This window comes from Cynocephalus volans, chromosome 7, assembly GCF_027409185.1.
Source record: "Cynocephalus volans isolate mCynVol1 chromosome 7, mCynVol1.pri, whole genome shotgun sequence".
Taxonomy (NCBI): domain Eukaryota; kingdom Metazoa; phylum Chordata; class Mammalia; order Dermoptera; family Cynocephalidae; genus Cynocephalus; species Cynocephalus volans.
The window spans coordinates 69808432-69835329 of NC_084466.1; the positions used below are offsets into that span (position 1 = coordinate 69808432).

Consider the following 26898-nt stretch of genomic DNA (forward strand, 5'->3'; position numbering starts at 1 on the left):
TATATTTTTGTCTGCAGTACACATCTGAAACAGTACAAATTTTACCCAAATATTGAACCATGAATTAAAATAGAATAAAAAAAAATTCTCCTGATTTAGGTTTCCATTCTTCATTCCCACTTGCCTCAGACTATATGTATTGAAGATATTTAGTTAAATCTTTAATCGATGACCTGTGCGAAGACCTACTGCCAACAAGGCTAACTTTACCTAGCTCTGGGCTCCGGGCAGGGAAAACGTGGACTCCGAAGTGGTTCCCTTCCTGCGGAAGCCAGTCCGACTTTGTATTATGCTTCAATCCAGGTCTGTTCAGATAAGGAACCACTCAGTAGCTCCTGACTATTTAAGTATGGAGAGAACAGTAAAGAGAAAAATAGTTTTCTAGTAAAAAGCAAATGGAATGGATCACATTGGGCATGACAAGCATCCCCTGCCCAAATGTCCATGGCAACACATCCTTCCTCCCCGTGTCATCCTCATTTCCCTGACCCCCTTGCTTTAAAATTGTCAGCCTGCTTGCTGTCAGCTTTGTAGGCTGCTTAAGAACACTTTTTATGAGAGAGACGCTGCTGCTCTTGGAGCAGCACGGAATGATGAGGCTTACTTTAGTGGTGACAAGAATGACCCTCTTACACCATATGGCCAAAGAACAGCTGCCCATCCCCAAGTCTGCAGGAATCAGATGAGCTGTGGGTTGGCTTTTTTTGTTGGTATGTATGTACATATAGCACAGTTTAATAAAATTGCTTTTCTTATTTCCATTGCTTTATAAAGCCACACCCCATATACAGTCATCATTAAAATTCACTGACTGCCAGTACCAAATGTAGAAGGCTTCTATAAAAGCCATGGCAAGAATTTATAGATCCCAGGGTAAATTTCAGGATAGTTCAGCCTCCAATCACTGTGGAGTATGAGCACTGAGTTCTTTCTAGCTCCATCGGAGAGGAGAGGACTTCAGCCATAGTACTGTCACCTGATCACGAAACAGGAAACAAAGTCTTCTTTTGGCTTTGGCACTCTGTGCCTTAGAAGGGCTTCTGATTGGTAGAGGCAGAGAGGACAGCAAGTGGTCCAAAGTGGACAGATAGCCCCAGATGGGTGTGAACAGAACACCCTGGTTCCTACCCAGGCCAAAACCCAAAGATGGAACTTAAGAGGTGTTCCACTGTGGAACATCCAGCCATGGGGGGATTCATCAAAGCACAGCAGTACTGCCCATCCCCTCAGTCCCTTCCTCAATCTAAAGTTCAGCAGAGAGGAAGCTCTTTGGGAGAGAGGAAGGGAATTTGGTGAAGGCTATGTTCCAAAGGCCTGATCCTCTAGGCCACATCTAGCAATATCACCTAGTCAGAGTGCAGAATATGATCCCACCTAGAAAATGAATGGCACTATTTTAAGAGTAGAGCATCTTGGAGAAATCCAGATTGCCTACTCTGCAACATTAACTCAAGAATGTAGAAGCCCCACCAGTATGCAGGCATGTTCTCTTAAAAATCTAGATTAATATTTTACTTTTCAAGCACCAAATGAAAACTTTTTAAAAACTTCAACCACTTAATACAGTACACATGTTAAGCAGACTTTAAGAGACCCTGCATCTACAATGGCTTAAGCAATTATTTATAACAATCTTCATGAAAATGGCCATCCGTGGGTTTTTCTGCTAACACTCGAGATTAAAGATGGAACCAAATTGTGTTGGCTCCTCAACACATGACATCCAAACTGCAAGTACACGTATAGGTTTATGCAAAAGCCCTGAGAGAACTACATTCAGCCTTTCAAATTGAGTTCATCAGGCCACCAGCCACCCTGTATATTCTACCAAGGGCAAGAGCAGCAACTTTTCTATTTCAGCACAATTATGGGCAGAAATTATATGGTGTAAATTAGAGGTCCTTCCATATAGCTTAATATTTAGGGTAGAAGAAGGGAAGACAAAAACAAAATTCCCAAGAAATCTAAGTAATTCCATGTTGGTCTTGTACTCCGTGAAACCCTGAGATGAACTGGAGTCCTCGACACCTGTGCTTGCCTCCAGGCCCACCAGGATGTTTCAGGATGCTTCCAGCTGGCTCATCATCAACTTCCTGCTGTACTCATAAGCCAAAAATAATGCCCCGTTGGCAGGGAACGCTCGAATCATAGTAGGTTTCAGTCCAGAATACAAGGCCATTATTCCTAAAAGATGAAACAGTGATCAAAGACTGTGACCCTCCTCTCCTTAGGGATGCCCCACGTGGCTGTGCAGCATAGGTACATTTACACTTACAACTCCAGACAACAGCAGTGAAAACCAACACATCATGGAAGGACTTATTCCCACGTTTCCCTAAATAGACTAATAGAAACAAGGACAGGTACCAGGTCTTCTGGCAAAGCTGACTGATGCTCAGTTATATCAATTCCATGCCTAGTTCATTCCTGGTATATGGGTGGGACAGAGCTGAGGCCTGACATGGCCTGACAAAGGCAACCACAGAGCTGGAGGTGGCAGCAGCTTTGCAGTTTCACAGGGTGGTGGCAAGAGCATCTTGGATAAGGAAGGTGTAAGTATTTCATAAAACTATAAAATGTTAAGCAAGTGTAAAGGGAGGTTACTATTAGTAATATATAAGATGTCTATGCTCTACTTGGGACAGGAATTAAAAGGTTTCTAAGTTACTGTGCTCTCTCTTTTTAAAATCAAGTTTTAAAATGTGTGGTAGATGCTGGAAGGACAGGTCTTTACCCACTGGTTGCATAAAGTTGGCTTTATACAAGCATTACTTAGAAAGTCTTTATCCTCCTGTATAACTTTAAAAATTGATAGCAAATGACCTTCAGAAATTGCTCCGTCCACTTGTAATTCCAGAAGTCTTAGCACTAGGACTGTACATTCTTTTAAATCCCTTAGTGGTGCTATTAGAGATCATCTTCTGATAATACCTGTATTATGTTAAAGCAGGTGGTGCTAACTTCAAAGCATTTGTCCCGTTAGACAAAATTCACATTTTAAAACTTCCTTCCAGGCTATTTAGAACAAAGAATCCTGACAACTATCTGGCCAAAGGGTTAAGAACAAGATCTTTAAACATTCTTGGAAACAATGAAAGTAAACTGAAGGAAGGGGTTTGGGAACAGAAGTCCACGCAGGTAGATTAACACGCAGGGTAGAGAAGGCTGTGAGGTGGAAGAATAGAGCAATTGCACAGCTCATCACACCTCGACAGGACAGGACCGGCAGTGAAGCGACCCGTCCCTCCCCAGACCTGCTCTGTTTCTACAATCAGCACACTCACCTTCATTTCTCACGGCACTTAAAAAGGTTCCGATAAAGCCTGCCTGTCTTCCAGACATGGAAAGAACTTGAATTCTGGATTTGATACAATCCACTGGATATACAGCAAGCCAGAGGCAAATCCCACCAACTCCACCACTTAACATCAAAGGTGCAGGGCCTAGAGAAGAAAAATAGCCAAGGGTATTTTGTCTTAAGAACAAGTGATGTGACATTTCCAGAGGTCAACACAGCAATGGCCGCAGGTAGGAGAAAATAAAAATGCTGATGCTGCAAAACACAATTCTTTGAGGAAACCATCAAAGCTCTTGTTACTGAGCTCTAAGGAAACAAGCTTCTGTTTGGTAGTCCACGCCCACCCCTGGGTCTCACCAGGACAAGAAGCCCTAGTGAGGGTTACATTTAGGGTGGTCACTGAGGTGCTCTGTCCCTCCTGACCGTCTTCCAGAGAGCTGGCCTGCATGGAACCAGCAGGCCCCCAGCAGCAGGGCAATGCCTTCCCACAAGAGTGAGAGTCACCTGAAACACAGGCCGCATCTTTTTCCAACTTTCTCACTGTTAAATATGTTCATATTTTACCATCCACCAGCCCTCATTCTTCTTATACTATAAAAACCAAAATGGCTTTATTAAACACAGCAGTTAAGTCTGGAGCTTGACTAGCCCCCGAAGAAATCTAACACACTGACAGGACATGTTTAAGAAAAACTGACTCGGGGCTGGCCTGTTAGCTCAGTTGGTTACAGCGCTGTGTTATTACACCAAAGTCAAGGGTTGGATCCCCATCCTGGCCAGTTGCAAAAACCAAAACACTCACTTATGCGAGCCAAATATTGCACAAAGTGTGTCAAGCAGCTCAACAAGATAAGCTAGAAAGAACTATCCTTTTCACTGCTCTCAAAACATTATCAACATTTATTACCAAGTTTTAAGTTTACTGCAAGTTTATAGGTGATTTCCCCATGGGAAAGTAATTTCTGTATTTCTTCTCTCCCTAAAATGGATTCAGAACAATTAAGAAATGTTATTCCCAGTAAAGAACTTAGGGATGTATTGCTTTGGCCCCTGTCCTGAAGAAATTACCAAGCCTGGAGGAAGGGTGCTAGCAATTGCCAATTCCACGTGTTACTTTCCAGCATCCAGAAACTTCTTGGGGCCAAGTGGACCCCCTCCCCAGGGGAGGTGGGGAGCACGGTGGTGCATAGAGCAGAAATCCACAGAAAGCACACCTTTGGGAAGTGGACACTGTCATACATACCCAACTACTGCAATGCAAACACATTTACCTAGTTCGTCTTTTGATCTCCCTGACGCAAAAAATGATCGGCTCAGTTCATAGCCACCAAAGAAGAAGAAATAGCCTGGTACTTCTCGAAGTAAAGTGCTTGAGAGTCCATGGTAGAAGCCCAAGGGGCCATCCTTTCTCAGGATACTCTTCACGACAGACCAAACTGTACTGAGAGGAAACAGAATGAGAGACACAGTTATGGCAGGTGGGGAAGGAAAGACATTCAGCCCCAGTTAACAGACCCGAGCAAGCACTAGTGAGGAAGCAGCTGAGTTTGTAAATAGAGACACTGGGAATAAAAGGAGAATACAAGGAGGCCTTCTGTGGGAAGTAAGCATTTTAAAGAAGCACAGATAGCTATTTTACAACAAGTTTTGTCAACTAAACTATTCTTGGTAAAGAAATTTTATTAAAATGGATACATACATTTTTAGAAGTCACATTATCAAAGATGTAAAAGAGCCAATACCTATTTTTTTTAATAGTGAATAAGTGAAAATTAGAATTATGGTATTGTACTTGCCCAGTCCCTTATCTCCCTCAACTCCTATTTCCTCAATCTTTTTAGTGTGTTTTTGGGAAATCTGTTCAAGTGTCTAGGGTTTATTTTGTTTTATTTTAGTTCAGAGGAATGAGCAAAGAGGTAAATGTTACTTGAAGTCAAGACAAAAGAAATTCTGAGAACTAAGCAACTGCTCCTGTGATGCAACATGCACCAAGAACTTAGTTCTTAAAGTAGCAGGGATGCAGGAGAATTTCTTTTAAGCAGATCAGAGCCCTGCTCCTATAGTAGCCGGAACACAGAATTCTTTTTGTCTACAGACTCCTCTTTGTGATGGCGTTCACCAGGGCAGGTATAGTAATCCCTACCGAAAACAGGGTAGGAAATCACATACTTAATGAAGCCCTCTTTCCTTACTTCGTTCTCAGAGAGGAGGGGACTTGGTTTGGCTTGGTTTGGAGAGACAAAGGATCAAGCCCCGAGGTCATAAAGGCCACAGGCGTGTAAGGATTATCTTCCTTCTGAGAGCTTCAGAAGGCTCCAGCAGGCATTCCCCACTGGCTTGGCCCTTCCTGCAGCACTGTCTCACTCTACAAGTGTATGTAACAAAGGAATCCAACTCAACACAAGTAACTTGCCTTCTAATCCAAGTCCTGTCCCCTTGTGCGGACACTGCCATGCCTCAAATACGAAGTCAACCAATATTTACTTTCTTGCAAGGTGTCCATCTGCCTAAGTCTTTGAATATAACCACTACTATCTTTAAATTACCTTAAACTACTCCCAAGGCCCACGAGGGCAGCTTTCTGGGTCCTGTTAATGTTCTATTTCTTAATCTGGGTACTGGTCACAAAGGCATGTTCATTTCATGACTATTCATAGAACTACATACGGTTTGTGTGTGTATTCGTGATATTATGTGCATATTATATTTCAGTGAAAAGTTTTAAAGACTTACACTTTTGGACTTCTAGGCAATGAATAATAGATTCAAGTTGGTTGAATCTCACAGGTGGAGAAAACAAGGCACTACTACAAACCCCATTCTCACTGGAAGGAGACTGGTAAGTGAAAATGGTTAGTTTATCTACTGGTTTTTCCTAGCAGACACAGGCTTTGAGTTAAGCACAGAAGTATCCTCCACCAGAACTTTAGTCAGCCAATGTCAAGATAAGCAAGTTTTATGATTAATAAGAATAAATTGCTTTTCAATTCAAATAAATCATATTTTGTATGACATATATACCCTTACAGGGTAACGAGAATCTGTTTTCAAGACTGAATTGGAGAGTGACTTGATCACTGAAGAGTAGCTGTGCTTACAAGGGTTTCCATGAATGTTTTAACAACTTGGGCCCTTTGCAGGTACACTTCGAGGACTGGGAAGGGTCAGGAGGGGGTTAAAAGAAGTTACCACTAGGATCTTGGGTGATCAGCCTGAATATCCATGTGAAACCTGGGACTGGGCATCAAATACTCATCCTAGAATCCAAACTGGCACTTATGAATGTGCAGCTCTCAGTTCAAACCTGCCTGCTATGTGCCTCCAAATACGGTTAAGGATCATGCCTTATGCATCTAAGAGGCCAAAAGAGGTTTTAAGCTTCTGGCTTCTCTACTTCTAGGGTACTAATTGCCTGCCTAAGACATTCTATGGGGTGGGTGGTGGGTCCAACTATCACAGACAATCCTTTCAGAAAATTATCCTCTGACTGGTAGAGGAAAGTATTCCAGAAACACAGTATTTTGGAGTAGGTAATTCTGTTTCCATATTCTGGCACTTAATTTCAGTATAGCATAAAATGGAAAAACATTCAAATACACCAAGGCAACAGATATCTAGTGTCTGTGCCCAAGTGGTGCTTACTTCTGGCTTTGGGCTATTTTTCCTGATGTCTCCATTTCATACATGGTCTGCAGTCGGCACTTCACAAGCTCTGTGGGGCAGAGCACCAGCGCAGCAAAGGCAGAGGCAAAGGAGCCGGCAGCAGCGTTCTGTAGGTCACTGAAAGCACACAGCACAGGCTGGTTATGTGCAGGCTTGCTCCTGCCCTCAGCACTCACCACGCCCAAAGCACTTTGGTGGCAAAGCAGCGTGATGATGAAAGGAGGGAATGTGCATGGTTCTGTTCTGTCTGAGGATCCCACAGCCCTGTGAGGTAGACAGCAACACCCAGTTCCCATATGGGAAATGACACACAATGTGCCAAAAGTCACCCAGCTACTAAGAAGCAGTGCTAGGACTCAAACCCAATCTGCCTTACTGCAACATCCATGCTTTTTTATTAAACACAGTGCTATGGACTGATGCTGTGCTCCCCCCCAATTCATATGTTGAAGCCCTAACCCAGGGAGGTAATTAGGTTTAGATGGGATCATGAGGGTGTGGCCCTCATCATGGGATTAGCGTCCTTACAAGAGGAGACCAGAGTGCTTGCTCTCTGCCATGTGAGGACACAGCGGAAAGGCTGTCTGCAAATCAGGAAGCGGGCCCTCACCAGACACCAGGTCTGCTGGCACCTTGATCCTGGACTTCCCAGCCTCCAGAACTGTGAAAAATGTTTGTTATTTAAGCCACCCAGTCTATGGTATTTTGTTACAGCAGCCCAAGCTAAGACACAAAATGACAAAAATTATAGCCAAATAAACTTAAGATATGGGAAATAATTACCCATAGTCCCACCACCGAAAAACATGAACTATTAACACTTCAGTGTATTTGCCATTAAGTTTTAAATAAAACTAGGTTCCGAGACCATCCCTACATACCCAAAATCCAACCTGGAATAACCAGACGTCTAATATAACTTCCACAGATGAAAACCCAGGATACATTTTTAACAAAAAGTTGCTGCACTGCAGAAAGGTTTCCCCGTTCAGCTGATGACCTCCACAGCCTCAGCAAAACCGAGGCAAGAGGAGGGTGTGACGGAGCTGTGGGAGCAGGGGAAGCAGTGCACATCTGCAAGCGCAGTGGTTTTAGTGAAGTGGCTAGGCTGGACATCTACCTAGACAGAGGGATGCATGTACACAACTACAGAAAAAGAAGCATTTGCCTCCTCTGAAACTGGAATCCACTAAGAGTTCGAGAATATGGAGAAAAGGAAAATGAGCCAAGGCTCACCACACCTGCTCCTTTCAGCAGAGCCCTGCAGGTGGAGTGGCCGGTGACCTGAGCTGTGCCCACAGTGTGGCAGCCAGCAATGGGGATGGAGCAGGGCTGCCACCACGCCTTTGCCACCTCAATCCCTTGTGAAGCTCCAGGCCACTCGCTCAGGAACATGGCTCCGGAGCAGCTCTGCTTGTTCCTTGAAATGTTGTTAGTAACAACACTCGTAGTGGAAGGAATTGCTCTGGCCCCAAAGACCAAAGATGGACAAAATATTAGAATCAAGCACATTCCTGTAACCCAATGTAGCATTTGGGTTCAAACCAGCAATAGAGGTCATTTTGCTTCACCAAATTACCCCAAAGCATATCCACCAAACAAGGACTGTATCTACATTTTGGAAGCTGCTCCACATCAAAGAATAAAGTTGATCTTTGATGAACATTATTATATAGAATCATTGTTTGAATATCAGTTTGATCACTTAGAAGTTCGAGATGGGCCATTTGGTTTCTCTCTTCTGGCATGAAAAGCTCTCCATTAATTAGATCGACAGGGAGATTCATGTAGATTACGTTTAGATCTGATGAACTGGAAGGACTGGGATTTCAAATAAAATATTCATTTATTCCTGATCCAGACTTTAGTTACCTAGGAGGTATTTAAAATCCCATCGCAGATTGCCAGTTTGAGCTCTCAGGAGCTGATGGAATAGTGAAATCTAGTCAGGTAGAACAAAAAGAAAAAACGAAACCGGGCCAAGAAGTTGATTGCAATTAAACCTACTCTGAAACCTAAGATTTATTTATTTATTGAGATTTATTTGAGGTTCCTAGATTATCAAATGGAGCACTCCAACAAATGCAAGAGAAACTTTGTGGCAGTCTATGATGGAAGCAGTTCTACTGAATATCTGAAGGCCAAGTTTTACAGTACGATGGCCAATCGTGTAATGTTTAAAACAGGAGTTAGAGTAGTGCAAATATGGGCAGATAAAAGTAATTGGCTTAGCAGGTTTACTTCCTTTGTGGAGCCTCCCTGCACGGGCAGCACTTTCTTTTGCCATAGCAACACATGCACCAGTATTTCTTTAGTCTGTAATGGTTTTCAAGAGTGTGCATACCCTTGGGATGAAAATCATTGTAAAGAAAAGAAAAAACAAATCACTAAAACTCATGGAACAATTACTGGCATTACATCAGGGATTGTCTTGATCCTTATTATTTCTATTTTACACTTGATCTTAGCCAAAAGGCCGAGAAGCGATTTTTATTTCTATTTTAGTACAAATGAAATAGCCTCAAAAAAAGTCATGGCTTACAGAACTGCTTTTACTGAAACTGGGTTCCCAGAAGTGTTTGATCTTCCTCATTATGAACTGTTTTTCACTAAAGGACAAAGAAATTTCTGCAGACCTGGCAGACTTGTCAGAAGAACTGAACAACTACCAGAAGATGCGGCACTCCTCCAATGCCTCCCAGCACATTCACTACCGTCACTGTGGATCGCAGACATCCAGCGTCAAACTGGCAGGACCAACCTCAGCTCCATGGAACTTCCTTTCCGAAATGATTTTGCATCACCACAGCCAGTGAAAATATTTAATGACACCTTCAAAAAAAGAAGCTCCACTTTCAAACAGGCACATGAGGGTCCTAAATAGGCACTAGGTATTAGTTTGTTTCTGTTGCTTATAACATAAATACCTTGAAACTGGGTGATTTATAAAGAAAAAAAAATTTACTGCTTACAGTTCCAGAGGCTGGGAAATCCACAGTGCAGGGAACACATCTGGTGAGGGTCTTGGTGTGGTGACAATGACCCAGGGGTCTCACATGGCAGAAAATGGTGGAGGAGAGAGAGAGATAGTTCCTCATTCACTCTCCTTTTAAAGCCCTCCAAACTACTCCCATGACCACCATTTTTAATCCATTCACTATGGCATGGTCCTACAGTCTAATCACCTCTTCAAGGCCCCACCTTTCAATTACCATAACAGGATTTCCCACCCTCAACAGTCACAGTGGGGATTAAGTTTTGGGAGGACATTCAGTCCAAGGCACGCTAGAAGACAGGGTAATGGAGAAGACGCCCTATGAAATTATGTCGGAGGCAAAAAGATTCTGCACAAGCATCCATATCCATCAGCTTTTAATATTTTACTAAACATGATGTGTATGCAGCCTACGGAGTGCACACACTGTTTACAGCAGCCAACCCTTTCTCCTATCAAAACCAGGAAGATATTTACGTACCATTAAGTAACATTTTTATTATCTCAGGCAGTCTATATATGTTAAACCGACCAAGGAACTTACTAGATTCAGTGGAAAAATAATCATTTATTGCTTGGTGTCACAAAGTACCATGAGTTCAATAGCATTTGAAGAGGGAAGTTGTGTTGAGCCTGGCTAAAGCTCCCTGTTTTAGCAACAGAAATACTGCTCTTGACTGATATAGCTCTGTCAATATTTTGATCCCACAATAAATTTAAAAATAAGATTATTCTTTAAATTCCTGTTTCTTCTTTCCTTTAAATTTAATTTGTTTCATAAGCCTATAGTCTTACCATTTCAGCTTCTCACACAAATATGAGTGGTTAATGCAGCACATAGGTCACTACAGGTGTTCTTAAATATGTCATAGTACAGCTACTTACTAAGCCCATTAACACCCAGAATTATGTTTCATCTATTTCTTAATTAATTTCTATATTCTGCCTTTTAATTACTCGATCTTTAGTCCTTATTTTTGTAAGAAGTAGAAGATATAATTTATCATCTTTGAATCATATTTTGTCTTAGTCATGTTATACCAGGAAATTTCAAAATCCTGGGATGTATACACCATTGCCAGTTACAACTAAAAATTTAAAATAAAAACTGCTAGCAAGCCTTTGAAATTTCCCAAATGTGGTCACATTCAGTAGCAGCCCATTCATTCTAGTAAACAGTCATTTAATTCTCCTTTGGGGAAGCCTGTAATAATGTTTATTTACAATATTTCTCATCACCAGATCTGTTTCCTATTATTGTTTTTAAAAAAGATTACTTAGCTCCCTTTGTATTGATTTATCTTCTAGCATATGGTAACCAGGGTTGTAGGAGAGTTAAAGGGAAATTCCTAAGAATTTTTCTAGCACTTAAGAATAACAATTTCTACTTTTTTTTAAAAACTGTACTTCTGACTTTGTGTTTTTTTATATTATATAAGGCAGTTTATAAACATGATCTAAAAACTCACTGGGTTTTTTTGTTTTTACTTTTGATATTACTTGATACTGTACAAACTTTATTAAATCAATATTAGACCTACATGACAGATTTCTTTGAATGTTCACATTAGCAGCTTTGTACATAAACATGCTGTGATGGAACTGTACACTATAACTTATTGTAAAGACCTTGGTACTGTGTACATAAGCCTTTTCTTTCCTTCTGTTACTGTATTTAGTTTGTGATAAATTTCTCACTCTGATATTTATTGCTCTAAATCACTATACACGAATCCTATATTAAAATGTACACTGGTAATCTGATCCTTCAACCGTTATTTAGGCACTCAGATTTTGGATCTTAAGGTATGTATGGAAAAGAATCTGCTCATTGACTTTTAGGTAATATAGACATGTCATTCAAAACAGATAAATTCTCGTTTTCTCTATTTTTTTAAGAGTAAATTCTCAATGAAATAAAAAAAACTGGGGAAAAGTCTGAGAAACTTTTCTCAGAAAGTCAAAAAGACTTCTCTGGGAGTTCGTGAGGGTCAGAAAAGAAGATCCCTTCCAGCCCCTGGGACAGTGTCTCATCATAGGAGCACTACTGGCATTAAGGGTGGGACAATCCTTCCTTGGGCAAGAAGGACTAAACTGGTCCCTGGGCACTCACCCATTAAAAGCCAGCATCCTGCTATCAGTGGACAGCCAAATCCACTCTCATAGATTTCCAAAAGCCCCCCCTGGGTGGGAATACCCTCAGCTGACTGCTGTAAGTATAGAGATCCCCTAACAATATTTCTCCAAACTGAGCAAAAGCACAAATGGACCTACCACATTCAAAGGTCCTAAAGTTTCACCAGTGTTAAACATTAGTACAAAATCAGGGCTACTCTCTGCTCCACCACATCTGCCATTTGAAACCCCTCTATCACTGTCACCACCACCAAGGCCTTGACCAAATGTGTTCCCTGAATTTGGGACTTCCCAGCCACCAAAACTGAGACACAGGCAGCTCCATTGCCTGGCAGCAGGCAGAAGCAAGCCCAGGGACCTAGGCAGGAGGGGAGGGCAGCCTCCCACCTGACAGAAGGCTGGAGCACACCTCAAAAACTGCTTCTGAGTGTGTGGTCCACCACAGCCATCACTACAGCCATCACCACAGCCACTGCCACCACAAAAGTGGCTAGCCACAACAGTAGCAGCCACAGCCACCACTCAGGTGACCTGCTGTTGACTGGATTGCACTGACATTAGGAAAGTCACTAGTGGACACCAGAAAAAGAGGAGGAAGTATCTCTCCTCAAAGCCCACTCCAGAGTAACAGAAGAAGCAACCATTCTATCAGATGACCAGACATCAACAGAGATACTAGAAATACAAGAAACCAAGAAAATATTACACCCCTAAATGCATACAGTGATTCTCAAGTACCAGACCACATAGAGAAGGAAACCCTTGAAATGACTGAAAAGGAATTCTGAGCAACAATCTTAAGGAAACACAATGAGATATAAGACTCAGACAAAATAATGAAATGAGAAAAAAATATCCAGGATATGAAGGAGGAAAAATACAAAATGATTAATACTGTAAAAAAGAATGTAGTAGAACTCCTAGAACTGAAAGATTCATTCAATAAGAAACACAACTGAGAGCTTAAGCAGCAGGCTAGAGCAAGCAGATGAAAGAATTTTTGATCTCAAAGATAATTCTTTTGAAATAACCCAGGTAGTCCACGGGGAAAAAAATAATTAAAAATAAATGAAGAAAATCTGAGAGCTAACAATCTCAAGTGCACAAACATACAAATCATGGGTGTTCCAGAAGAGGAGGAGAAAGAAAAAGGCACTGAAAAACTATTCAATGAAATAATAATGGAAAACTTCCCATGTGTAGGGAGAGACATAGATCTTTAGATCCAGGAGCCTCAAAGATCCCCAAACAGATACAATCCAAAAAGATCCACTCCAAGACGCATTATAATCAAACTGGCAAAGCTCAAAGACAAAGAATCCTAAAAGTAGCAAGAGAAAAGTGTCAAGTCACTTATAAGGGAGTTCCCATCTCACTACCAGCAGACTTCTCAACAGAAACACTACAGGCCAAAGTAAAATGAGATGATATATTCAAAATATTGAAAGAAAAAATCTGCCAGCGAAGAATACTATACCCAGCAAGGGTATCCTTCAGAAATGAGGGAGAAATAGTGTATTTCCCAGACAAACAAAAACTACAGGAGTTCATCACCACGTGATTAGCCCTGCTAGAAATCCTCAAGTGAGTCCTGCATCTGGAATCCAAAAAAGGATGATCACTACGACAAATACATGAGAAAGAACAAAACTCACAGGTAGAACAAAAACGCAAACAAGAAAGAGAAAGAAACTCAATCTTACCACCTCAAGAAATCAACAAACACTGAAGACACAATAAAAGAGGAAAGAACAAAAGATATTTAAAACATCCAAATGGAATTAGATAAAATGCCAGGTATAAGACAATACCTTTCAATAACCCTAAATGTAAACAGATTAAACTCCCCCACTCAAAAGACACAGATTGACTGACTAGATTAAAAAGCTAGACCCAACTATATACTGGTGACCTGAGTCTCTTGAAGACAGCAAATGCACACTCAGACTAATAGTGAAAGGATGAAAAAAAGTATATACTACACAAAGGGCCAAAAACAAGTAGGAGTAGCTATTCTTATATTGAATAAAATAAACTTTAAATCAAGAACCATGAAAAGAGACAAAGGCGGCCACTGTATAATGATAAAGGGATCTATCCAGCAAGAAGATATAACAATCATAAATTGTGCATCCAACAATGGAGCACCCCAATATGTAAAGTACTATTAGACCTTAAGAAAGAGACAGACCCCAATACAATAGTAGTTGGGGACCCAAACACCCCACTGTCAACACTGGACAGATCATCTAGGAAACAAATCAACAGAGAAACACAGGATTTAAACTACACTTTGGTCCAACTGGTCCTGGAAAATATCTACAGAACATTTCATCCAACAATATACTTTCTTCTCATCAGCACATATTCTCCAGGATAGACCACATGTTAGTTCACAAATCAAGTCTCAACGAATTTTTAAAAAGTCATTTCAAGTTATTTTCTTCAGACCACAACAAATTAAAACTAGAAATCAATAACAAGCGAAACTCTGGGAACTAAGCAAATACATGGAAATTAAACAACATGGTCCCTAATGCCCTATGGATCAAAGAAGAAATTAAACAGGAAATCAAAAAAATTCTTCAAATTAATGAAAATAAAGATAAATCATACCAAAACCTGTGGGATAAAGTCAATACTAAGATAGAAGTTTATTGCAATAAATGCTTACATCAAAAATAGAAAGATTTCAAATAAACAATCTAACACTACACCCCAAAGAACTAGAAAAACAAGAAAAATCTAATCCCAAAATTAATAGATGGAAAGAAGTAATATCAGAGCAGAACTAAATGAAATAGAAACCCCCAAAATGATACAAAAGATCAATGAAACAAAAAGTTGTTTTTTTAACAAGATCAACAAAATAGGCAAACCATAAGCTAGGCTAACTAAAAAAAAAAAAAAGAGAAGACCCAAATAACAAAAATCAGAAATGAAAAAGGAGACATTACAACTGATACCACAGAAATACAGAGAATCATTAGAGACTATTATAAATAACTGTACACCAACAAATTCAAAACCCTAGAGGAAATGGATAAATTTTTGGACACATACAAACAACTGAGACTGACCCAAGAAGAATAGAAAACCTGAACAGACCAATAACAACCAATGAAATTGAAGCAGTAATTGGCACTCTCCCAATAAAGAACAGCCCGGGACCAGGTGGCTTTAATGCTGAATTCTAACAAACCTTTAAAGAGAAATTAATATCAATTCTCTTCAAACTATTCCAATAAATTGAAACAGAGGCCATTCTCCCAAACTCATTCTATGAGTCAAGTATCACCCTAATACTTGACAGATACAACAGAAAAAAGAAAACCATAGGCTGATATCTCTGATGAACACAGATGCAAAAATCCTCAACAAAATATTATCAGATACAGCAACACATCAAAATAATGTACACCATGATCAAGTTTGAAAATGTCCATACTACCCAAAGCAATCTACAGATTCAATGTAATCCTCATCTCAAAATACCAATGACATTCTTCACAGAAATAGAAAAAACAGTCCTAACATTCATATGGAATGGCAAAGACCCCAAATAGCCAAAGCAGTCCTGAGCAAAAAAAAAACAAAAACAAACAAAAAAGCCAGAGGAATAATACTACCTGACTTCAAATTATACCACAAAGCTATAGTAACTAAAATAGCACAGTACTGGCATAAAAACAGACCCTCAGATCAATGGAACAGAACAGAAAACCTGGGGATCAACCCACATACTTACAGTCAACTGATCTTTGACAAAGGCAACGAGAACATACACTGGGGAAAAGATGACCTCTTCAATAAGTGGTGCTTGGAAAACTGGACATCCATATGTAGAAGAATGAAACTAGACCCATACCTCTCACCATTATACCAAAATCAACACAAAATGGACCAAAGACTTAAATATAAGAGCCGAAACCATAAAACTTCTAAAAGAAAACATAGGGGAAACACTTCAGGAAGTAGGATTGGGCAAAGGCTTTATGAATAAGACCCCAAAAGCACAGGCAACAAAAAGAAAAAAATAACCAAATGGGATTATATCAAACTAAAAAGCTTCTGCACAGCAAAAGAAACAACAAAAAAGAGTGAAAAGACAACCTATGGAATGGGAGAAAATATTTGCTAACTCTGCATCTGACAAGGGATTAATATCCAGAATATACAAAGAACTCAAACAACTTAACAGTGAAAAAATAAGTAACCTGGTTAAAAAATGGACAAAGGAACTGAATAGGCATTTCTCAAAGGAAGATATACAAATGGCCAATAGACACATGAAAAAATGCTCAACATGATTCAGCATCAGTTAGACTGTTCATTATGAAAAAGACAGAGAATAACAAATGCTGGTGAGGATGCAGAGAAAGGGGAACACTCCCACACTGTTGGTGGGACTGTAAATTAGTGCAGCCAAGTATGGAGGTTCCTTAAACAACTACAGATAGAACTGCATGTGATCCAGCAATAACACTACTGGGTGTATACCCAAAGGAATGGAAATCATCATTTTTAAGGGATATCTGCACTCCTGTGTTTATCGCAGCCCTGTTTTCAATAGCTCAGAGTTGGAACCAACCTAAATGTCAATCAGTGGACTTCTGGATAAGGAAAATGTGGCATATACACACAATGGAATTCTATTCAGCCATAAAAAAAGAATGAAATTCTGCCATTCGCAGCAACATGGATGACCTTAGAGGAAATTATATTTAGTGAAATAAGCCAGGCAGAGAGATACCACATGTCCTTACTCATAAGTGAGAACTAAATAAAGAATTAAAAAAAAGATACAACGAGCACAATAATTCGAACTTTCAAAAGGAGAGAAAAGAACTGAGACCACCAGAGGTGGGAAAAGGGGAGGAGGAGTTAACGAGAAATTGGTAAAGGGCACAAAAAATGATTACATTGTGTAAGGTTGAATATACTGACAATGCTGATTTGAAGATCACATATTGCCCACAGGTATTGATATTCAATGCTGTACCCCCAGATATTACAATCAATGACATTTCAATAAAAAAATAATAATAATAAAACATGATTTTCAAAAAAAAAGAATCAGGCCATCTCCAGTCTTGGCTCTGGTTTCCTGTTCCCTGATGGTCTAGCCTCTGTGCCACAGACAGATGCAAGGGGGGTGTCCATAGGGCTGAGCCAGCCCCTCACACACCAGGGTCTCTCAGAAGAGGCTTAGAGTGGGGCTTTTTTTCCAGGAGGAAGACTTCCTTTCAATTTTAGAGACAAACCTAAGACTGTTAAGCAGAGGAGAGCCAGGCGCCCAAGCATATGGGGTGCAGAAACTGATGCTGTTCAGTCGTTCCTTCCTCCTCCCTTCACTCCTTCTTAGCTCATTTGTTAAACCAAAACTTAAAATGGTTTCTGCTGTCTTCCAACAAGCCTGCAGATCCATATTTGGCCTTCTTCAGGGACTCTCTGTCAAACCTGCTGACAGGCAGTAGTCAATCAGGGTCATTACCCAGAGTCTGCCAAGTTTGCTAGAACAAAGGTGGCAGTCAATAAATGTAGAAGGCTATTCAATCTAAGATGTAATAATGGCTCAGATGTCTGAATGAACACCAAACATGATATCACAGTGCATAGCCAAGGCCATACGATTTGCAGTGGACTTTGACTTTCTAATAAACACTTCCATCTACCACTGCACGAAATGAGGTACGTGGGCTCCTGTTCTGCATGTAGCATTAACAGGTAGAAGTAGAACTGCAATGGCAATTGGCGTAGGACGAGATTTTGTAAGAATCAACTGTTTGTCATCTACTCCACAAACATGTACCTGAACATTCCTAGTTTGTAAGACCCCATCCAGCCAAAGGTCAAAGGAGAACACCACTCTGGGATGTGTTCAAACCCAGAACAGGCAAATATTTACAGTGTGATTGCAGAAATTCACAACAGGCTCTCACAAGCATTTCTCTCCTTTCACTGCTCTTGATTGGTCTTCTCTCTACATTTGACCCTTACAAAATATTCCAGAACCTTGACTGTGGTCTGATAGAGAGACCACTGGGCAGGGGCTGAAAAGACATGGTTTTATGTCCTTACTTGGTGATCTTGAACATGTATCTTTCCCCATCTGTAAGACAGAGACAACACCTGCCTTGCGCCTCTCACAGGATCATGGCAAAGGCTATGAAGGCATGATAGTATACATCATGTACTACACAAAATAAATGTCCCCAGAATGATTCCCCATGAGAGGCACTATGAGGTATTTCCCAGCCCTTTCTTAAGGACACTGATTCAGTGCTCTGCAAATAATGCAGCGAAATGCATCTGAGAAATATTATATCGTTCCCCATCAGAAAAGCAACACGCTCTTCCTTGTCTTCACTCTGTTCACAGGCTAAGCAAGGAAAAAAGTAGGGAGGGACAGGCAGGTCCAGATCCTTAATGGTTTTGCCCATGCAAGAAGGCAGAAGTCACTGTCTTTCTCTTATGGCTTGAGGGGCTGCTCTGTGCAGAGGGAGGACACAGTTCTTCCTCCAGAATCTCACACAGTTGCTCACTGTTGCCCTGTCTTCTCACCCTTTTCATCTTTTGCTAAGGAGGCTGAAGGAGAAGTGAACTCCTGGTCTCCTCAAATAGAATGTCTCTCCCTCAACTGGAAAGAAAATTAGTCACTTATCATTTTGCTTCTCTTCAGTCTCCATTGTGGACTGCCTCACTCTCTTGGTTTGTCCCCTGCTTATTTTTCCTTCTTCTCTTTCCTGCCCTCTCTGTGCTAGAGGGTTGTAGGATCAGTGCTCAGCCCTCCTGTCCATCTACACTGTCTCCTTGGGGATCTTATCCAGTCCTAAGCCTTTAAAAAACACCAGTTCCGTCCATCATGACAGAATTCCTGCCTATAAAAGGGCACATCTTGAGACATCTAGGCATCTCCAGAGGACAATTCTGTATGCAAAGAACCCCCTTGAGTCATGTGGGATCTGTAGTTGCAAAAGGGTTTCAATTTCTACTGAAACAACCAACGAGACTACCCTTTGCAACCATGAAGCTGATATAATTCTAAATCATTTAAAATAAATCATCATTCAAAGGAGAGATGGCTAAACCCTCCAGTGTTTCCAAATTCTTTTCAGTCTCTGTAAAATGAATACCCAAGGGAAGACCAAGCACAAGCCAAACTCTGATGTTTGGGGAAGACTTGGCTAAAGAAATGTGAGTTCACCTGCATCTCCTCAGGTACTTCCATGTCTTGCTAAAATTCCAAGTTTCTCCTCAAATCTACTTGGCTCAAGCAATCTCTTCTAATACTCTAATGAAATGGAACCTAAAACTTGGGTTGCAAGTTACATCACGGTTTTAGTCCAGCACCTCTACTGACAAGGCAGGAAGCACCATTGCAAGGTTTGAAAAGCACTCCCCTGAAGGAGACCAAAATGTAAGGGGGCTTGTTCTTGGTCCCAGTCGTGGGTCATGGGCAAGTCTCCTCTGTGTAATGCATATGTGCTTTCCAAGTCATATGATGACAACGTATTACTTCATAATCAAAAAGAAAGTATTTTAAGAAAGGAGGCATTCTTCCCCAAAAGATATTAAAACCATGACCATACTACAGTGGGTTTTTTTCCAGAAAAAAACCAAAAAGTGTCAGTGCCCTCGACTCACCTCAGCTTTGCCTGCTTGTCCAGTCCAACCACTTTCCGCACCACTTGTTGGCAGAAGCCGTAACACATGAAGAGGACTGAGTTCTCGGCGATGTTGGCAATCAGCGCTGGGCTGGTGCCCTTGTAGAAGCCACGGAAGCCCACCTGGGAGTAGGTCTTTAAGCAGCAGTGGGTAAGGCCCCGGTACAGGTTGGGGAATGTTTGCATCTTCACTTTCATCGTGTCGAAGGGCTGTCCAGTCAGCACACATGCCGTGCCCCCTGCAACCAGGACGGAAGTCTTCTCTAACAAATGGCTACTGTTTTAGATGGTAGCCTTAATTACCCCTGGAAATGAGGGACAGGTGGCTGACCCCAGGCCTTACCTCTGCTTCAGTTCCTTTTGACCTCTTTTCCTCCCAAACATTCTAGCCGAGTCCAATAAACAATTTACAGCAGGACCCCAATGTGCCTGGCACCCAAATCTCGCCCTGAAGGAGCTCACACTTGGCAGGGGAGACAGACATGTATTCAACAGAGAAAATCACAGGATGCAAGGGTGTGGCATGTGTTCAAGAGCCTCGGCAATGGGGTCAGAGGAACTGGGGATGAAGCCTGGCTTTGCTGTGAGATCCTGGATTAGTGAACTAACCTCTGAGCCTCAGTTCCTCATCCACAGCCACCTCACAGGGTTAGCGTGAGGATTAAGTAAAAATGAGGAGATGGACTTAGCACAGCATCTGCCACACAACAAGTGGTTAATAAGCAGCAACTACTGTGTTGAGAGAGACAGAAACCATATACAGGGAAGGGGAAAACCTGGGAGAAGCTCATCACCCCTCTCTGCCTAATGCCCAGGAGTTCTGATAACTATCAGAAAAATAACAGAGAACTAGGCACCAAATAAAGAAAACAAGGCGTCTGGCTAATTAATCCCTGAAGAGATAAATATTTGACCCTATGGAAAAACTTCTTTAATTTGAACTCTACTACTAAATGATTTGTATTTAGATAGGTAATGGACTGAAATTTACCTTTGCTTAGCATAAATTCATCTATATGCTTGTATACTATAAGAATATTAAATACAGCAAAGTCTAAATGACACTAGATCACCTCAATAAAAATTCTGAGCGTAAGGAAAGGAATGAACTATAACCACCTTCTAATATCCCAGACCCTGGTCTGGACTCAGCATCTTGGGAACTGCCACTGGTTAACATCTACCACCTTCCCCTGGGCTTGAGGGGCCACCGCATCTCACACATCCCTTGCTTGTATTAGGAAACATGAGGTTATTAAAGTTTCCTCAAATTGAAAGAAGGCTTCCATAAAATATTTAAGATATATAATTTCTTAACTTTGACATACACAGCTGTACCACCTAAGTTGTAGAAAGTAATTTACCCCTAACAACATGGTCATGGAGCTCACCGTGTCCCCCTCAAATGAGTGATGACTATCCTGAACACCAGCACCAGCCACTGAGCTCAAAGACCTATCAAGCCATTAATAAATGACAGGGCCTCTTTTCCACATAAACGACAAGTATTAGAGCCATCAATGTCCAAAGGTCTCTCTAGCTTCCTCATTCAAAGACTTGAGCCCCTCAACAGTGGGCTCACTGCTTCCGGTTGGCACCCTAAGTGCCTCACAGTAGGATGGAGGTTCCTGTGTTACTAATAGGCACCTCCTCTGCCCAGCCCCCAACCCAAAGACCCCATCCCCACACCCCACAAAGGAGCTTGTTGTTCTGTGAAGTTAGACAGCAGCTCTACATCAGTGAAGGGCGTCCCTGTGTTGCTAGCATGGGGAGAAACACAGTTATTAGGAACAGTGTCAGTATGTATGAGTATAACGGCCCATACATGTTAATACTAAACTTGTTAAAAACATACCCATCATTAAATGTCTTATATACCAGATTCCTAACAATCCTATTGCAGTTTACATCTTTAACACTGACTGTAAATTACAAATGTGGCACCCAAATACCTGTATGCACATAAATAGGAAAAGGTAAGCTTTTTAATTGTATCACAATAGAGCGTAGATCTCTGACAGATTGACTGAAGGACATAAAATGCCAGAAGAGGAGAATCTCGTGTGGTTAAACACTTTGCTACTGCAGAGAGAATAACTGAGCCCAGAGCACTGCTGCGACGTGCGGAGGCCAGAGGTAGGCAGACGGCTGCACCCTTCTCAAGTCAGCATCCGCCTGTCCTCCACAGTGTGGCCTGGGACCTGGGGGCTCCAGCTCATTTCCACAGCAGGGTGAGAGAATGACCCAAAGGACTGTATTGGACAAGAGAACCCTGGGGTGGAGCCCAGATGGCCTTTAGTTTCCTCTCCTCCTGGGTTGGGACACTCTCTGTGCTTGAGAGGTGCCCTTGCCCTGTGTTCCTTATCAGCATCTGTAATAGGCTGTCCCCAGCCTTCCTCATTAGCCTACCTTGTCCGACCTTTGGTTCATGGAAAAATACTTTGCTCTTCTCTGAACAATGATTTCTCTTTTATAGTTAGTGAATGACAGGATGAGAGGCAGCGGCCCCCTGACCACGCTTGATCTGTTGACCCAAGAGGTTACACTGGATAAAAGAACACTGGGCAACACTCCCCTCTGGTCTCCCCACTCCAGGGAGCTACAACTATGATAAGAATCAGTATGGGAGGCCAGGGTTTTCATCTGGAAAATATGAGCATGCCAGCACTTCTCCAGCCCTAAGATAATGCAGGACTCTGGAGAACTACACCACCACCACTCACTTCAAATTCCTTCCCCTCAGGCTGAGGTTCCTGCTATTCCTACACCTTAAGCTTTCTAAAGAGTGGCCTGTGGCTGCCAGCGAGAGACTCAGTCCGCCCTTGGGCTTGGGTTCCTGAGTTCAGTCTTAGCTGGCCATTCCCAACAAATCCTGCCACCTCTCCTTTCCTTTCACGGCTAAGACACAATAGAACATCAGTCTCATTTCTAAAGACATTTCTAAAGGGTGTCCTCCTTTCTTTCGTAACACTAGTAAGAAGAGTAACTGGTGTTTCCTTGGAGAGATGGCATGGTGTTATTTTTGCACAACAAGGGCTCTGAAGACTGCCAAACTTGGAGTGGAGTCCCATACCACCTGCATATCCAGCTGTGTGACAATGGACAAGTGACTATCTCTGAGCTGTTTTCTAGCTATACTAGAGACATTCCCACCACTCATCCTGACTCATAAAGTTTTGATATCACAGGTACTACTCTACCTTCTGCCATGCTCTGAACAATACCACACTTCCATTAAGTAGATTCATTCCCAGGTTAAAAAATATTGCTTCTGGGGTGACAAAGGTAATATTTTATACTATTTTCACTTGATCATGCCTAGAAGGTACTTGAGGAACACAGATGACTGGGTTTTCTCTGGGGTTACCTGCGGCCCCTGCCGTGAGGTCAATGGCAGCCTGGATGGCAGGATTGGACTTCATGTTGTTGCCGGTCTCCGTGGAAGGCAACTCTGTGGAGCTTATGACAGGCACTGCATGTCCCTGGGAGGAGGCAAAAGTTGACCATTAGTCCAGCCTCTGCAGCCTACCGCTCTCTAGGACTGCTGCCAAGTTACTGAACCCGAACCTCTGGGAGTCAGGAAATGGGCCCTACAGTGCTCCAAAGGAAGGGGGTGCAAGGTACCAACGCAGCTTAGTGATCAACTGCCCTATAAAAAGCTCAGGGATCAACAACTTTCCCTGAGTATCAATGCTACAGTCATTGGCAGCACTTCAACAAACCTTAAAAATGAACATCAAATAATCCAGCCAACCAGACAATCCAAACCACATCAGACTATCAGTCCACTAGGCTCAGCTCTAAATTCAGACAGCAGCCTGTGCTGGGTGCCTAAGAGGAGGTCACAAGACAGTAAGTCTGGAAGGAGCATGCAGGCAGCAAAGATCAGGAGATCCACAAAGTCACATGCCTGGGTGTGAATGCCTGCTCCACTGGCAAGGTGGCCCCTTGGGCCTCTACAGCTGGGGTCCACATGTGTACAAGGTGAATTATAAAGATATTATAATACAAAGACAATCACAAATAGCCACATTGGACTGATGTGATGATGAACTGTGAACATGTATCGCTCCTTCTTTGAACAAGGCCTAGTACAGAGCACCACAGCCCGCCCTAGCACTTCAAACCCTAAAGGTGCACATGAATCATCTGGGGGGCTTGTTAAAAATGCAGATTCTGATTCAATAGGCCTCAGGTAGAACCAGAGAATCTGCCACCTTGACAGGCTCCCAAGAGGGGGCTGATAATGCCTGTCCTGCAGAACAACTTTGAAATGCATCACCTGAGCCACTGTGTCCCAGATTTGCTTGATAAGGATCACTTGGGGGCTTGTTAAATATTCAAAATGACCAGGCCTCTCCCGGAAATCCTGCTTCAGAAAGTTGTGATTGGAGCCTAGGAAGTTTGGGAAAACTAAGAGTCTATTCCTCTATCTTCTTTAGACAAAAATTAACTATTGCTGAGGCAAGAATTTAATAAGTATTGAGTAGAAAAAGGTTATTTTAGTCTCCTATTTTAATGAGCCACCAATTCAGCAACCAATTCTGTGCGGTTTGCAAACTATGTAAGTAACTTATTCGTGAATAACAAAACAATCGTCATTCCTCATCACAGTGGGAAGCAGTTTCTTCCTAGTCAGGCCACCTTTTTGGAAAAGGGGGTTGGCACGCTAGCTTGGAAATGAATGCCAAGGTCCTTTCTACCACTGTCATCCTAAATGTCAGCAGAAAATGTTAGCCACCAAGAAATTTTTCTTACCAGTTGAAGCATTTTGCCCATGACCAGACTCCAAGAATCTTCCTTTCTTTACAAAAAATTTTAAAACCAGCAACAACAAAAGCACAGTACTTAGAAGTCGAAGACAATGATTTTGTTACTGATGGGTCTGGAGAGACAGTACCCTTTACTAGGTTGGTAAGGTGGTGGTCATCTGTTATTTTCCTGGAAAAGGATATCAGCATCCTAATCCAATCTCCTTTTCCAGAAGGAAAACTGCGACCAGAGGAAGACAAGGTCTTCTCCAAGGTTACAAGTCAGTGACAAAGAAGTGACAGTCTTGTCTTCAGGTCTGTGCCCACAAACCAATTCTTAACTCCAGAGTATTCCAACCTGGCCCCAAAGTAAAAACACTCAAATCTGCCTTTTCGAAAAAAAAAGCAACTGGGGAGACACACACAGACTGGGCAAAGCCAATGTGGCCTCAGATAAACCTCAATGCGTTCGTTTCTTTTGGTGTAAACAACTTAACTTGGAAGGAAACAAAGTCACATCAGGTTGTACTGTATCTGTTGATGTGAATTAAAGGTGAACCAAACTTGAACACGTTAAATACTACAAATAACTAGTTGTAAAATTACTAGGATAAAAACCAGTGATGGGTTCTAACCGATTAACCCAGAGGTGTGGGCAATTAACTCGGATTACGCGAAGCGATGGTTTGGAGAAGGCAAAACTGGTCAGCATGAACGAGAATTGATGTATGAGTTTGCTGTACCACTTGGAACAGGACAACTGAATTCTTTCAGCGCACCTTGGTTCCTCTTCCAAAACTACACGTGGTGAGACCTAGCAGAGACAGAAACAACAGCTCCGACTACACGTCTTTCTTGTTCCTTGGGGAAATTAATTGCTTGGATAGGACAATCAGACGAGGCCGCATTTTCCACCAGGGAACAGGAGCTGCCACGGGAAGATCCCAGCTGCGGGCTGAAGCTGGAGCGGCAGGACCCCGGCCCGTCCCCAGAGCCGGACATAGGGCGCGGGCCGCCACCCAGCTTCGCCGCCGAGGAGCTGGCCCAGCCGCGTCTCCAGGGGCCTCGCAAGGAACCGGGTAGGGAGCCGACTTGGGACTTTCCCAGCGGCCCCGGCCGTCCACTCTCGGGCCTCCCCTTCATAGCGCCCTCGCGCTCGGGCCGGGCGCCGCCGAGCCCCGAGCCCAGGTGACCCGCCAGGGTGAAAGGCAGGCGCCGCGGGCAGAGGCCGGCCCGGGGCAGCGCGCGGGTCCCGCCGCACGTGCGCGCCCGCGCCGGCCGCGGGGGAAGGTCACCCCGCCCCGGCGCCGAGGCCCGCCCCGCGCCCCGCTCCCTCCTCCCGGGCCGGGCTGCGCTCACCGCCGCCCCGCGTGGCCACGTCCTGCTCCGGCTCCGCCGCGCGTCTCGGCTCCCCCTCGGCAGCCGCTTAACAGCCGCGGCCGGGCCCCGCCCCCGCGCCGTCGGCCCGGGTGGCCCCGCTGCGGCTCAGGAGCGCCCCTGCGGCCGGGGCGGGCGGTGCCGGGCCGGGGAAGCTGGAGCCGGGCCGCGCCGCCCGGGGCCTCCCCCTCCCGGGTCCGAGCCCCCGGAGGCCGGCGCGGGGTGGCCCCCAGGGCGGGGTGCCCGAGGTGGGGAGGACGCCCTGAGGCCTCCGGCTGCCAGCCTTGCTGCGGGGCGAAGGCCTGCACGTGAAGTAGTAATTGGGTAGGAAAGTGCTGGAATCGGGGGGTGAAGAATAAATCCCCTCACTGCCGGTGAAAACTAAGAGAAACGCCATTTCCCGTTTCCCCTCCTCCCGGGAAATCCATCCCCTCCGTTGACATCCCGGGAAGTCCACTGATGAAACCTGTGACTTCAGTCGGCCTCTCTGGTCTTTTAGTTCTCAGGGAACTAAAGGTTATATCTGTGTTTCTCTGTATTTTATTAAAAGGTTGAAAATATCCGAGAAAGCTGTTGTATCCCGGCAGTAAAGTGATTTTCCTTAGTCCCTGAGACCGAGAGCTGTCGCCGCCTCAGTCCGTCTCAGGGAACCACCCGCCCTCCGTGTTCCCGGTGCTTTGGTTCAGCCTTCGAGTATGTATTTTCACTTTCTACACTGTTTTCTTCCATAAACATGGTGTCATTTTCTTTTACAACTTTCAGCCTTGTTTGGATGTGCTGTTGGATTATTGCCAATGTCACTTAAGAGATTTGGGGCACGGGCCGGGGACTTGGTTAGCGCTTAACGTGGGTGCACAAGCGAACACCCCTTCCTGGCGTAGTAAGTGCTGTGGAGGGATCGGGTGCCTGGTAAATGGGGCTCTCGTCAGAATCAGCACTTTAGAACTGGAGCTTCTAGAACACAGTCTAATTACAGAAATAAGCTAGCGAGTTTGGATGAATTGTCCGAAG

At 43.1% G+C, this 26898-nt stretch overlaps 1 protein-coding gene and 1 pseudogene across 3 annotated transcripts; one reads left to right on the forward strand and one right to left on the reverse strand.

The window, feature by feature from the left end:
• Positions 1-25931, reverse strand: SLC25A15 (solute carrier family 25 member 15). 3 transcript variants are annotated; one of them, XM_063102823.1, is made up of 7 exons: positions 25870-25931; positions 23127-23241; positions 19740-19998; positions 6941-7078; positions 4570-4739; positions 3285-3443; positions 1-2184 (listed from the first exon to the last, which is right to left on the reverse strand). In XM_063102823.1, exons 2-7 carry the CDS (start codon positions 23179-23181, stop codon positions 2060-2062), a joined length of 906 nt encoding a protein of 301 aa, XP_062958893.1. In that variant the 5' UTR covers positions 23182-23241; positions 25870-25931; the 3' UTR covers positions 1-2059. The 3 variants fall into 3 exon arrangements, with proteins under 3 accessions (XP_062958893.1, XP_062958892.1, XP_062958894.1); XM_063102822.1 differs by lacking the exon at positions 25870-25931 and adding an exon at positions 24518-24696; XM_063102824.1 differs by lacking the exons at positions 6941-7078; positions 25870-25931 and adding an exon at positions 24518-24696.
• On the forward strand, positions 8355-10337 carry LOC134382717 (neuropilin and tolloid-like protein 2; annotated as a pseudogene).
• Positions 25932-26898: the final 967 nt, after the last annotated feature.